General features: G+C 38.0%; 1 protein-coding gene across 17 annotated transcripts in view; it reads right to left on the reverse strand.

The window, feature by feature from the left end:
* PRRC2C (proline rich coiled-coil 2C) overlaps positions 1-12,439 on the reverse strand; it is a 101,925-nt gene that overhangs the window by 33,305 nt on the left and 56,181 nt on the right. For all 17 annotated transcript variants that reach the window (XM_049112300.1, XM_025430356.3, XM_025430348.3 and 14 more), the window contains exons 13-17: positions 9,051-9,220; positions 8,372-8,621; positions 6,608-6,818; positions 2,884-5,133; positions 662-870 (exon numbers count right to left, since the gene is read on the reverse strand). In XM_049112300.1, the coding sequence (XP_048968257.1) occupies positions 662-870; positions 2,884-5,133; positions 6,608-6,818; positions 8,372-8,621; positions 9,051-9,220 (3,090 nt within the window). The remainder of the gene's footprint in view (positions 1-661; positions 871-2,883; positions 5,134-6,607; positions 6,819-8,371; positions 8,622-9,050; positions 9,221-12,439) is intronic.

A 12,439-nucleotide genomic window follows, 5' to 3' on the forward strand; every position in this document is an offset into this window, starting at 1 on the left:
TTTGCCATTACTACTATCTGGTCTTAGTAAATCTCAATTTTACACAGTATTTCCAGCTGAAGTCTCATTTGAATGAACGGCAAATAGTGCATTTTTACATGTATAAATGCCTTCTCATAGATATTCCTTTTTTCTTTTTTCCCCCTCGTTAATGTCTTCAACAAATATTTTCTTATTGCTTGTGTTATCCTTCGCATTTAGTATCTAATTATTTATGGCTTTCTGAAAGTATTTATCCAGAGCAACACTGCCTCCCATCCTATTATTCTCTATTTATCATGCCTTAGATACCAATTTTATCAAGGGCGTAAGTCACTGAGATTAATATTTCTTGCACAGAAGATAAAGCATATGTACAGATATAATTAAGCAACCTCATTTATTCTTCAATGCTTTCCTACATCTGTTTGGCAAAGTGGAGTGGTTAATTTTCTCCTTTTTTATGAAGAAAAATGAAATCCAGCAGATTATCTTTAACAAGAACTTGATCAAGCACACAAGGCTTTGCTAAAAACTAGTTCATTTTATTAATTAGTGATTCATCATCAGCCTTTATCTCAATCTTGTAGTTCTAATTCTTTCCCTCTTCCCCCCTTTCTCTATTTTAGTATCAACTCAAATGTGACAGATAATATATGCATAAAAGGAACCTAAGACATACTTGCATAATTGTTGAGATCAAACTGTGATAGTGCATCTACTTTCTCTTTGGGTTTTTTAGGGCCTGATTTGGGGTCTTCTCTTTTTTTCCCTGTGGAATCTTTGGCATTCTTTTGTCCTGTACCATTAGGTGTTCCCTCCTGGTGGTGTGCAGAACTGCCATTAACAGGATCAACAACAGTTGTGCCTGCAGACTGGTCATCAAATGGCCTGCAAAACAACAAGTTGAGTTACTGCTACCTCCACATAACTGAACAAAAGAAAAATGATTACTGGCAGTTTCTACAGTTTAATCTAAGATAAAATACCCATGGGACAGAAGACTCTCAAATTAATAAGCTTCAGTGATTTTTATGGAGTACAACTTCACTAAACCCGAGCTTTCCAATTAAGAAGGTGGAAAGAATGTTTTCCAGGAATTAAATTCCAGAATTCCAACTGTGCCCTGAAGGTTCTTACTGTGTCTATCATGGTATGTATACGCCAATCAACATGGTTTATAGCAGAAAATTCCTATGATCCAAACAAGTTCAAAGTATTCACTGCTGGATCTTCTCCACAACAGGACAGCATATGAAAAATTTAAAAAGCATTCTGTTAACACTATGAGCATTTTTTTAGAAGTTCAATCAGATTTATAATTAACAAAAGCATATAAAAAACCACCTTTAATAGGGAAATACTTCACTTCACAAACCAATGTATTTCTATAGTTTTTGTTTCCTATCAAATTAATTCATTTTCATCTTAGCCAATAGTTTCACTTGAGATAAAAGCTTACCCAAGTACTTGACACAAAGCATGAACTCAAATATTTGAAGAATAAAATTTCTTCTAAGTGGGACTCTTTCAAAAGATTTATTTTAATTACAATCTCTAACTGCTATTTCTGCAGGTTCAAAGTTGTTATTGTCAACATGTCACAAGTCTTGCTAAGTTGTTGAAATCTACATTACACAAAAACCAGATCAAGATTTCCCCTGAATATTATTACTCAAAACTCTAATAGTTCAGTTACAGTCAATAACTACATTGCAACTATATATGCTATCCTAATTCTTTTGGCCCTATAAAGAGAGGTTCTAATTCTGTGTTATTAAGGTACTCGGGAAACACAACTGGTCGCATTTCCCTAAATTTTTTTTCTGAGTTATCAGAAAGCAGAAATATTTTTGTTGATGGGTAGGTATAGTAACCTGAAATATTAAGTGTATTGTAACTAACCAATGCAGATTAGTATTATTTGGATAAATTTTTTTATCAGCTCAGGCTGCAAACCTGGAAATTTGATAAACCACGGCACACTCTAATAACAGATGCTTACTTTTTTATCAGCTCAGGCTGCAAACCTGGAAATTTGATAAACCACGGCACACTCTAATAACAGATGCTTACTATTTATCAGGTATGTTAATACAGTTCACAAATATCATGTCTGTAATCTTTACCAATCTTTAAAAGTATGATTACTTTCTCCCTATTTTACTGGTGAGGAAGCAGGGTTTATAAAGGCAGTAAATAGCAGAACCTACATTTAAAACTAGGCAAATCAATAAATGAATAAATAAAACTAGGCATACCGATACTGTAATTTTTCCTGATATTAAAGAAATTAATAATTTACTATAAACAGCATTTTAATATTTAAAAGAACAGATCAAGCTTAGCACAGAGAAATTATTTTAAAATAAATCCAACATATTTATGTTGCTGGTGGCCTTAATGGCAGTTCTGTGCCTCTATCCAGATGGATCATTTATTGTAGTTTGCAACTCCAGAGGAAGATATAGTTTATTCCTAAGGTTCAATATTCACTTCCTAGCAACCAATACAGAGTAATAAAGCATATGCTTAAAATGTATTCATTTAAGCCCCAGAAGACACCTATGAGCACCAGTTTTTTGTAAAGAGAAACCAAAAAAGAACGAAGGGCTGTTCATCATCAATAAGATGACTTACCAAAAGGAAGACACTTCTACAGGTCCCTCTTTTAGGTGTACAGATTCTCCCAAAGCTACAAATTCCTAAGAGAATTCTAGAAAATGTTAACGAAAGAGGCAAAAGCTTCTGAGACCCATTAACCTCTCTTGCTCAGGCACCCTTACACTTCAAGAATGAACAAACAAAAAAATTAGGGAAGAACAATGTCTGGATCCTATATCCAGACTGGCTCCTTTGCTCAGTTCATGTATGAAAGCAAGTATACTGAAACAAAGTACTCACCCTCGCTTCCCAGTCTTTGATGGTGGGCCACCACTTCTCCTTTCGTTTCTAGGACCTGAGAAATTCCTTCCGGATTTTGGTGGACCACTGTTGCCACGCCGATTCTGGCGATCTACACCAGGTCTCTGGCTAGAAAAACTTCTCTTTGCTATTTCCCTTTTTGGAGGTAAAGCATTCTCTCCAGTCTTTGTAACTGCTTGTGCATTCAAATCAGCATTTTTTTTTTCATCTCTTTCACGCCTCTCATTGAAATCACTGCTTTCTGAAGCTGTTTCCCATTCTTCGTTTGCCTGATCTGAAGAGTTCTGGTTAGATAAGTCTGGTGTCTTGTTCCCAGAAATATCCCCAGCAGGATTAACTGGTTCCTGAACCACATTATTAACTGTGCCATTTGCGGGCACTGCCACCTCGTTGGTTTTGGAAGCAGCCTCCCTCTCCCTGAGACGTCTAAATCGAGGCGGCTTGTCTTGCCTCGGTGGTCGGGTAGGACGTTGTCGTCGGGGCCTTTCTCTAGCTGGGTCAAATTTTCGCTCAAATTTTGGAGGTCGTTTATCTGCTGGTATAGGAATAAACTGCTCGTGTCTTCTTGGTGGCTCTCCATCGTCTAGTTTTGGAGCTTCTGCCTGCCTTGGGTTCCACTGATTGTCCCGATAAGCAGGTCTTCGTAAGGTGGAAGGGCGAGATGGCCTGCCTCCAGGATCCCTTCCCCCACGTCTGAATGTCCCCCCTCTGCCTCGCCGTGTAGGCTCTCCTTTAGGAAGGAAGCCTGGTTTAGACTTATCATCATCCCTCACATAAGCTTTTTCGAGAGGTCTATTATCTATTCTGATATGATTTTCGGGCTTGAAAGATGACTGAGGCTTTACAGGCTTTTTGTTTTCAGACCGTTCCTCTCTTTTGGGAAGTTTGCCTTTGCTTAAACTATCTTTGTCACTTGCACTTTCATGAACTTCACTGTCCGTGTCAGTCTCTGAACCCCGCTGTCGTCTTCTTTTGGGAACAACTTCAAAATCAGAGCTCTCACTTCGTGTTTCACTTTCTTCTCGCTGTCTAAGAGGTCCTGAGGGCACATGCTCTGTCCGTGGCTTAGTGTCTCTATATTGGGGATAATCTCGAGTATGCCCTCTCCCACCTCGGCCACGTCCTCCATAAGAACCCCTATAGCTTCGGCCTCTTGAATAGTATTCACCCCGGCCTCGACCCCTGTATCCTTGATCTGGAAACCAATCTCTATCTCTAGATTCTTTCCAATAGGTCCTGGGGGGTAAAGTAGATTCTTTTTTAACTGCTGGTCTTGAATCTGGTCGAGGCCTCTCTAAAAGATCTTTGCTACCGAGTTTCTCAGGTTGTTTTTCTTCTTTGACTGTTGGTGCTGTGATGGTTTGCTGGTTTACAGTTTTAGCCACAGGCTCTACTTCAACACTACTTACAGGTTCCGAGGGCTTCTCAGCATCTTGAGGTGGCTTTAGAACCAAGGCTGAAGTTTCTGTTGAAGGAAATTTCTCTAATTCTGGTTGAGGTGGTAGTGGAACAGACTGTGGCTGAACCGGTGCTGCAGGTGGTGGGACTGGAGGAATAGGATCTTTCTTTTCTGTTTTTTCAGGTTTGACAACTTTTTCGGTGACCTTTTCTCCCTTTTCTCCTTCTTTCTCTTTCCGCTGCTCTCGTTCCTCTTTCATATCTCTAAGTATAGGTTTTTTAATGGGACCTGATCTTCTCACAGGCCTATCATTACCTTCTTCTCTTCTGTTGGAGCTTGGCCTTGGGCCCCAACGAGTTTCCGATTTAGATTTATATAGTTTTTCAGGTTTTGGTCCTTCAGATGATCGTATAAAGCCATCCTTCTTTGGTTTTTCCTCTGTTCTTTCTGCTGGTTCCTTTGAATCCATGCATCTGCTGGTTACTTTAGGAATGCTTGCAGATGGATCACTTCTTTGCTCCTCTGATTTTTGAGTATGGTTGGAACCATGGGAAACACTTCTTTTCCGGGCAGGCTGACTTTCTACAGCTGAGATCCGCTCTTCCTGAGGAGTGGATACGGTTTTTTGATCAGGTACATCAAAACAGGCAGACTGACTGACCGTGTCAGTATGGCGAGGTCTAACGTCTTCCACAGATCTGCTTAAAAACTTCTGTACTTCCATCTCACTCGATTCTCTGACAAAGTCCGCTTTTGGATGAACCTCTAACTGACTCTGTTCTACAGGATAAGCAGTAGTAATCTGCTCCTGATCCAGTGGGGCTTCAGGCCTAAAATAATGAAGAATTCAGAGGTGTAACTACCAAAACAAACTCCTTCTCACAAGTGTACAGCAAAATAATCCATCTAATTATAAAACAAAAATGGATCCTAATCATAAAAACCATTTAGAGGATTCTAATCTTTATGCCTCCTTAAAAACTTTAGGGCAGCATTACATAACAGCCAAGGGGTGGAAACAACCCTAAATATCCAATGACAGGTGAATGGATTAAGAAAATGTGGGCAGCCCGGGTGGCTCAGTGGTTTAGTGTTGCCTTCGGCCCAGAGCGTGATCCCGTTGAGCCGGGATAGAGTACCGCATCAGGCTCACTGCATGGAGCCTGCTTCTCCCTCTGCCTGTGTCTCTGCCCCTCTCTCTCTCTCATGAATAAATAAATGAGATCTTAAGAAAAGAAAAAAGAAAAGAAAAGAAAAAAGAAAAGAAAAGAAAAAAGAAAAGAAAAGAAAAGAAAAGAAAAGAAAAGAAAAGAAAAGAAAAGAAAAGAAAAGATGGTATATACATACAATAGTCTTTAGCCATCAAAAAAGGGAAAATACTGTTATATACCATCAGATGGATGAGAATATTATGCTAAGTGAAATGAATAATCACAGGACAAGTACTGTGGGATTCTACTTATATGAGATATATAATTTAATCGAACTCATCCAAACATAAAGCAGAATGATGAATGCCAGGGACTAGGAGGAATGGGAAAATTATTTACTACTCAGTGGGGATAAAATGTCAGTCATACAAAGTGAAAAAATTCTAGAAATGTGCTGTAAAACACCATGCTTATAGAACAACACTGAACCGAACACAAAAAATTTCACTGATGGTAGAAGCCACAATTAAAAACAAATGAACTTCATTCCTTAAGAAAAAAGGATGTTTAGGCCATGTTGATGGGAATTTTTAGTCCATCAAGACTACTAATTTCTACCTATAATCCAAGAGTACACTAGAGTAGGTCTATCTTCCCCCAATGAATCAGCATTACAAAATACACTCCTTGAAAGGGCAGAAGTTCTAAGTTTATGGTTATAAATTATTACAGGTCACCATTTGCTACTTCGAATTATCTCTGTAAATTAGTATTTGTCCTTATATTGGCATTAGAAGACTTCCACAAGGTATGGACAATCAAATCTCTACCACTTCTCCTTAGTAGAAAACATGTATCAACACCTAAAGCTAGACTACATGTCAAATATCTAATCAACAGTAGAAACTGGCCAATTTTACATCCAATGTTGAATTTCAGTATTTAATTCAGTGTACAAAAATACGTGATAAAATGCTCTAATCAATACAGAAATGACAGAAAAAGCATGTCCAAAAATGAGAAGACATACACTCAAATGGAAGGAAATCAGATTTGTGGCTCAATTCTAAATCAAAATGATCTTCAGGGAATGCTACACAGTTTTCATTTTACCACAATATTAATTTGGTCTATTAACAATTTTTGTAATTACCTTGCATCTTCAGGTTCTTCTGTTGCTTTGGGAGTAGTGGCCTGCTGAGGTTCAGTATGAGGATAGGGATCTGATCCCCACATTACACGAGGTTCAGAGAGGGAGATTGCATGATCTCTTGCAGATCGTGCAATATGCTCAAATGACTCAGAACTGTTTGGCGATCCTTCCATCTGCTCTCTTCTCATTAATGGCTTAGGAGGAATCATTCCTATACAGAACATCAGAAAAAGATGGAAAAAACAATCATACACATAGAATCTGGGTTATTATTATTTAGAACTTTATACTTAAACTATAAAGCAATGATAAATGAAAACTGTACAAGTTTTTCCATAAATGAGATTTTTATTGCTGCTATTAAATAGATTTAAGAATTGAAGAAGCAAACTAAGCAAACCACAACAGTAGCCTATCTTTACTTTAAAGGAAAAAAAATACAATGCCTATAAAAGTCAGGTAACATGTATGAAGCCTCTATGTGTCTCAATAAAAACATAATGAGGATTACACCAACAGTGATAGATTTCCAGAGGAAATATATCCTACAGAATATTCTATTAATAGTCTAAGTAGTTGATCAATGCTATTAATTACGCGTTTTAAATTCTAAAATTGCAGTATAAATTTTAAAATTAAGACATTATTCTTGATATTTTTATCACTCCTAAATTTTCCTCATTTTGGTAATGAATTATCTGGATTTACTCTGATAGACTCCATACATGATTGCTAATTCATTTGTTTTTCAGCTAACCTATGTGAAAACTCAAGTATACAGCAGAGAAAATTGAAAAGCTAGAATACAGAATAGAAGGACAAAATTCAAATGCTTAAACAGAAGAATGAAAATAACTTAGCAAATAACAGAATGTTTTCAGACTCAAACATTTTTAATATTTACATACAGAAAATAACTAGTATTTTGGTCTTATCATACTGTTCATACAGTGTCTGGCATTTATGTACTCTGGCAAAAGTTACAGAATTTTTAAATTAAAAATCTAGACACCCTGGCAGCACCTGAGTGTGTCAGTCAGTTAAGCATCTGATTCTTGATTTCAGCTCAGGTCATGATCTCAGGCTCATGAGACTGAGCCCCACATCGGGCTCCCTTGCTCAGTGGCGAGTCTACTTGAGATTCTCTCTCCCTCACGGTCTACCCCTCCCCTTGCTTGTGCACACATGCTCTCTCTAAAATAAATCTTTTAAATAAAATCTAGGCCCCTGGGGGCACCTGGGTGACACAGTTAAACATCTGGTCTCTGCTCAGGTCTTGATTTCAGGGTAGTAAGATTGAGCCCAGTGTCACACACTCTGTGCTCAGTGGAAAATTTGCTTGAGATTCTCTCTCCCTTTCCCCCTCCTGCTCAAGCACTCTCTCTCTAAAATAAATAAATAACATCTTAAAAAAAATCTAGGGGCACCTAGGTTGACTCAGTTAAGCATCCAACTTCAGCTGAGGTCATGATCTCAGGGTCCTGAGATCAAGCCCTACATCAGGCTCCCTGCTGGGGGGCGGGGGGGGGGAGGAGTTGTGTCTGCTTGTCTCTCTCCCTTTCCCTCTGCACCCCCTCTCCACTAGTGCTCATGTGCTCTTTCTCTCTCAAATAAATAAATAAAATCTTTAAAAGAAAATATCTAGCCACCCTACTTAAGTGCTTACTAAATTATACCTCTTAACGGAATAAAAATGGGAGGAAGATGAAAACCTCTGATCTTGCATAACTGCCAGTGAGCCATGAAACATCAATTTTAACTTACCAGGATGAATGGGTGGAATATCCATAGCAGGTCTACCTGATATCATTCGAGGATCCATGTAGGACTGCATCATGAGCCACCTTGGATCAAAACCCATAGAAGCCAAATGCTGAGGGTGAGGCTGCATGGGTTGGTAGAGAGGTCTGTGTGGTGGAGGAGGGACAGCACCACTGGATGGCTGTGAAGGGACTGTCTGGGGAAGTACACCTTGCTGCTGCTGCTGCTGCCACTGCTGCTGTTTCATCTGTTCCTAGAAAAGTAGGATCCCACATCTTGAGATTTTAGTTCCATGTGATAACATAATCAATCATATTAGAAAATAATAGGGTTTTTTTAATCCTCCAGGGAAAAGAATTCAAAAGACATTTAACAGTGAGAGGTGGTAACACAAAAGAACAAAAGATAAGTTATGACATTTTGCCTTAAATTAACTACTCATAAATTATACTGTAGAAATCATTTCACAGAAAGGAAGATGCTACCTATAATGAGGCAGAGGGGGGAAAATGACACAGAAGTTTATGGTAAAACCTATGATCAATAAACTTTTATTTAAAGGGGAAAGAATTTCAGGGAAAATTTGTGTGCTTTTAGGTTTCATGTCAAAATACCTCTCAGACTACTCTGAACAATAAACCTTTTCAATCACATATACATGATAAAATGTTTTTACTATTACCTGCTGTCGCTGGAATCGAGGTGGTAAAGACTTCTGAAACTGTTTAAAATAACCTGATAATACAGCAGGTCGAGGCTGAGACCCTGATTCTGGCTCTGTTTCATGTGCCACTTGTGTGGTCTCTTTTTCACTACGATTGCTGTCTTGTCTAGTGAAAACTGGGTCATCCTCTGTCCAAAACAAAAGGTGAATAATAATGTTATTCATCTATGACACATCACATACATGACGTGTGCACCGGCATAAAGTTATTGGATTGATATAAGCATCCATAACATCCCCCAAAAATGTTCTGTATGCTAATACTGGTAACTATCAATGAAGTTAACATTAAATTTTTTTTTTAATTTTTTTATTATTTATTTATGATAGGCACACAGTGAGAGAGAGAGGCAGAGACACAGGCAGAGGGAGAAGCAGGCTCCATGCACCGGGAGCCCGACGTGGGATTCGATCCTGGGTCTCCAGGATCGCGCCCTGGGCCAAAGGCAGGCGCTAAACCGCTGCGCCACCCAGGGATCCCAAGTTAACATTAAATTAACAAAACCTTAGAGTTCCTCAAAGCTAGATTCTTAAGATAGAGATCACATGTCCAAATGCTTTACCAAGCAAAAAATTTTTGATATTTTAGGATAATAAAACACTTCAAATACTATCTATTTCCCAATGTTGCAATAAATATTAATCCTGTCAGTATTTACCTGTGGTTCACTAGGACTTATGTAAAAACACAAATAGCCTAAACGTAAAATATAACACAACAGTCTGCTTTTTGATCAAGAGACTATTAAGAAAACCAACGAATAAAAGTCTAACAACATTGATCACCAGCTATCTTCAAACATATAAATTATTCTACGTAAAGAATATGAAGAATGATGCCAAAAAGAACTATATACACGGATTTACTAACTAAATAACAATTGTTCATCCTAAAGAAAACCACAGCCATATTTGTTCTAGAGAATGTCACTTGTCCCAATTACAATGCCAACCTTATTATAAATTATTTTCTCAGGGAACTAGGGATGAATTTTAAAAGGAAATTTATTTTGTCAATGTAAAAACCACATTTTCTCACTGGCATTACATTCATTATTAAGAATGCTGTAAAGGGCAGCCCTGGCGGCCCAGCAGTTTAGCGCCGCCTTTGGCCCGGGGTGTGATCCTGGAGACCAGGGATTGAGTTCTGCGCCGGGTTCCCTGCATGGAGCCTGCTTCTCCCTCTGCCTGTGTCTCTTTATCTCTCTGTGTCATGAATAAATAATTTTAAAAATCTTTAAAAAAAAAAGAATGCTATAAATAGGAAAGTAAAATATTGGAAAGAAAAAAGCCAGTATGTGTAACACTTAAAAATCAAAAGGGTAGGGGATCCCTGGGTGGCTCAGTGGTTTAGTGCTTGCCTTCGGCCCAGGACGTGATCCCGGAGTCATGGGATTGAGTCCCATATCGGGCTCCCTGCATGGAGACTGCTTCTCCCTCTGCCCTGTGTCTCTGCCTCTCTCTCTCTCTCATGAATGAATAAATGGAATCTTAAAAAAAAAAAAATCAAAAGGGTACATCATGCTGATAAACCTAACTAAAGTTAAACTGCCATCAAAAAACATACAAGATGTGAATGAAAATAAAAGCACCATGAAATAATGATTAAAAAGAAAAGCTAGGGGATCCCTGGGTGGCTCAGCAGTATAGCGCCTGACTTTGGCCCAGGGCGCGATCCTGGAGTCCTGGGATCGAGTCCCACGTCGGGCTCCCGGCATGGAGCCTGCTTCTCCCTCTGCCTGTGTCTTTGCCTCTCTCTCTCTCTATGTCTATCATAAACAAATAAAATCTTCAAAAAAAAAAAGGTAAATAATTTGTCCACTGACAAACTAATAATAGTCTAAATAATAGACTAAATAATAGTCTCCACTGACAAACTAATCAGTTGGGGTGAATACTGTGTATTCATTGGCAGAACAAGGACCTAATAAATATGAATTTCCTTATTTCTAATCTATAGTCCCTTCTCATTATCTATTAATGAGATTCCCTAATGTTGTTCTTAGCATCCATGGATATTAAAGTATGCCAAAGTTTTTCATTTTTTTTTTTAAAGATTTTATTTATTTATGAGAGAGAGAGAGGCAGAGACACAGGCAGAGGGAGAAGCAGGCTCCACGCAGGAGCCCGACGTGGTACTCGATTCTGGGTCTCCAGGATCATGCCCTGGGCTGAAGGTGGTGCTAAACCGCTGAGCCATCCAGGCTGCCCCATTTTTTCACTTTTTAAAAATTATTTATTTATTTATTTATTTATTTATTTATTTATTTATTTATTTATTTATTTAAGAGAGTGTGTGCATGAGAAGGGTAAGGGGCAGAGGGAGAGACAGATCCTTAAGCAGATTTCTTTCTTTCTTTCTTTCTTTCTTTTTTTTTTTTTTAAGATTTTATTTATTTATTCATGAGAGACACAGAGAGAAAGGCAGAGAAAGAAGCCGGCTCCCTGCAAGGAGCCCGATGTGGGACTCAATCCCGGACCCTGGGATTAGGTACTGAGCCAAAGGCAGATGCCCAACCACTGAGCCACCCATGTGTCCCTTTTTTTTGTTTTTTAAAGATTTTATCTCAAGCAGATTTCTCATGCAGCGCTGAGCCAGACTCAGGGTTTGCTTAATCCCAGGACCCTGAGATCATGACCTGAGTCCCAAGGCAGACACTTAACTGATTGAGCATCACCCAAGTGCCCCATTTTTCATCCCTATAGTGAAAAACTTTACTTTTTTAGTATTATCAGCAATCTGTGTTTATAATATAAGCCCATTATCAATATCAAATTATCTCTATATGCATTAATATGAAAATTTATTAAATCTGGCTGGGCCTTATCTCACTAAAAAAAGTTAAAGTATCACTCCTTTCATGGTTACGTTAAGAGCCAAATTTGATGACAACCCTACGTATAAATAAAAAATTAAAGGAAAATTTTAAATAGCTATATATTTCAAGCAGCAGGGTCTTGTAGAAAGACCATAGGTTTTGAGATAAAAACAAAGTTTCAGTATTTCTATATCAGAAAATAGTGAAATTGACCTATTTCTATTTTAAGTCACTGTTAAGCTGTTCCTTAAGAATGAGCTTTACCACACTTCAGAGCAAGGTTTAACACTATATTTTAATTCTGCTAATTAGTTTATAAGCCAATGAGGAGAAAAATAAAACCGTTGATTACAGCCAAAAAAAATTTTTTTAAAGAATAATTACAGTCTGGTAAGCATATCAACTACACTTTGAAAGCTTTTATATTTAAACAGGCAGAAAAACAAATCTGAAATCATGAACTGGATGTAGTCATTTATTTATAACAATCCCAAAATTTCCATTAAGCTCTATTCAACTAAAGTTTTG

This window comes from Canis lupus, chromosome 7 (assembly GCF_003254725.2).
Source record: "Canis lupus dingo isolate Sandy chromosome 7, ASM325472v2, whole genome shotgun sequence".
NCBI classification, from domain to species: Eukaryota; Metazoa; Chordata; class Mammalia; order Carnivora; family Canidae; genus Canis; species Canis lupus.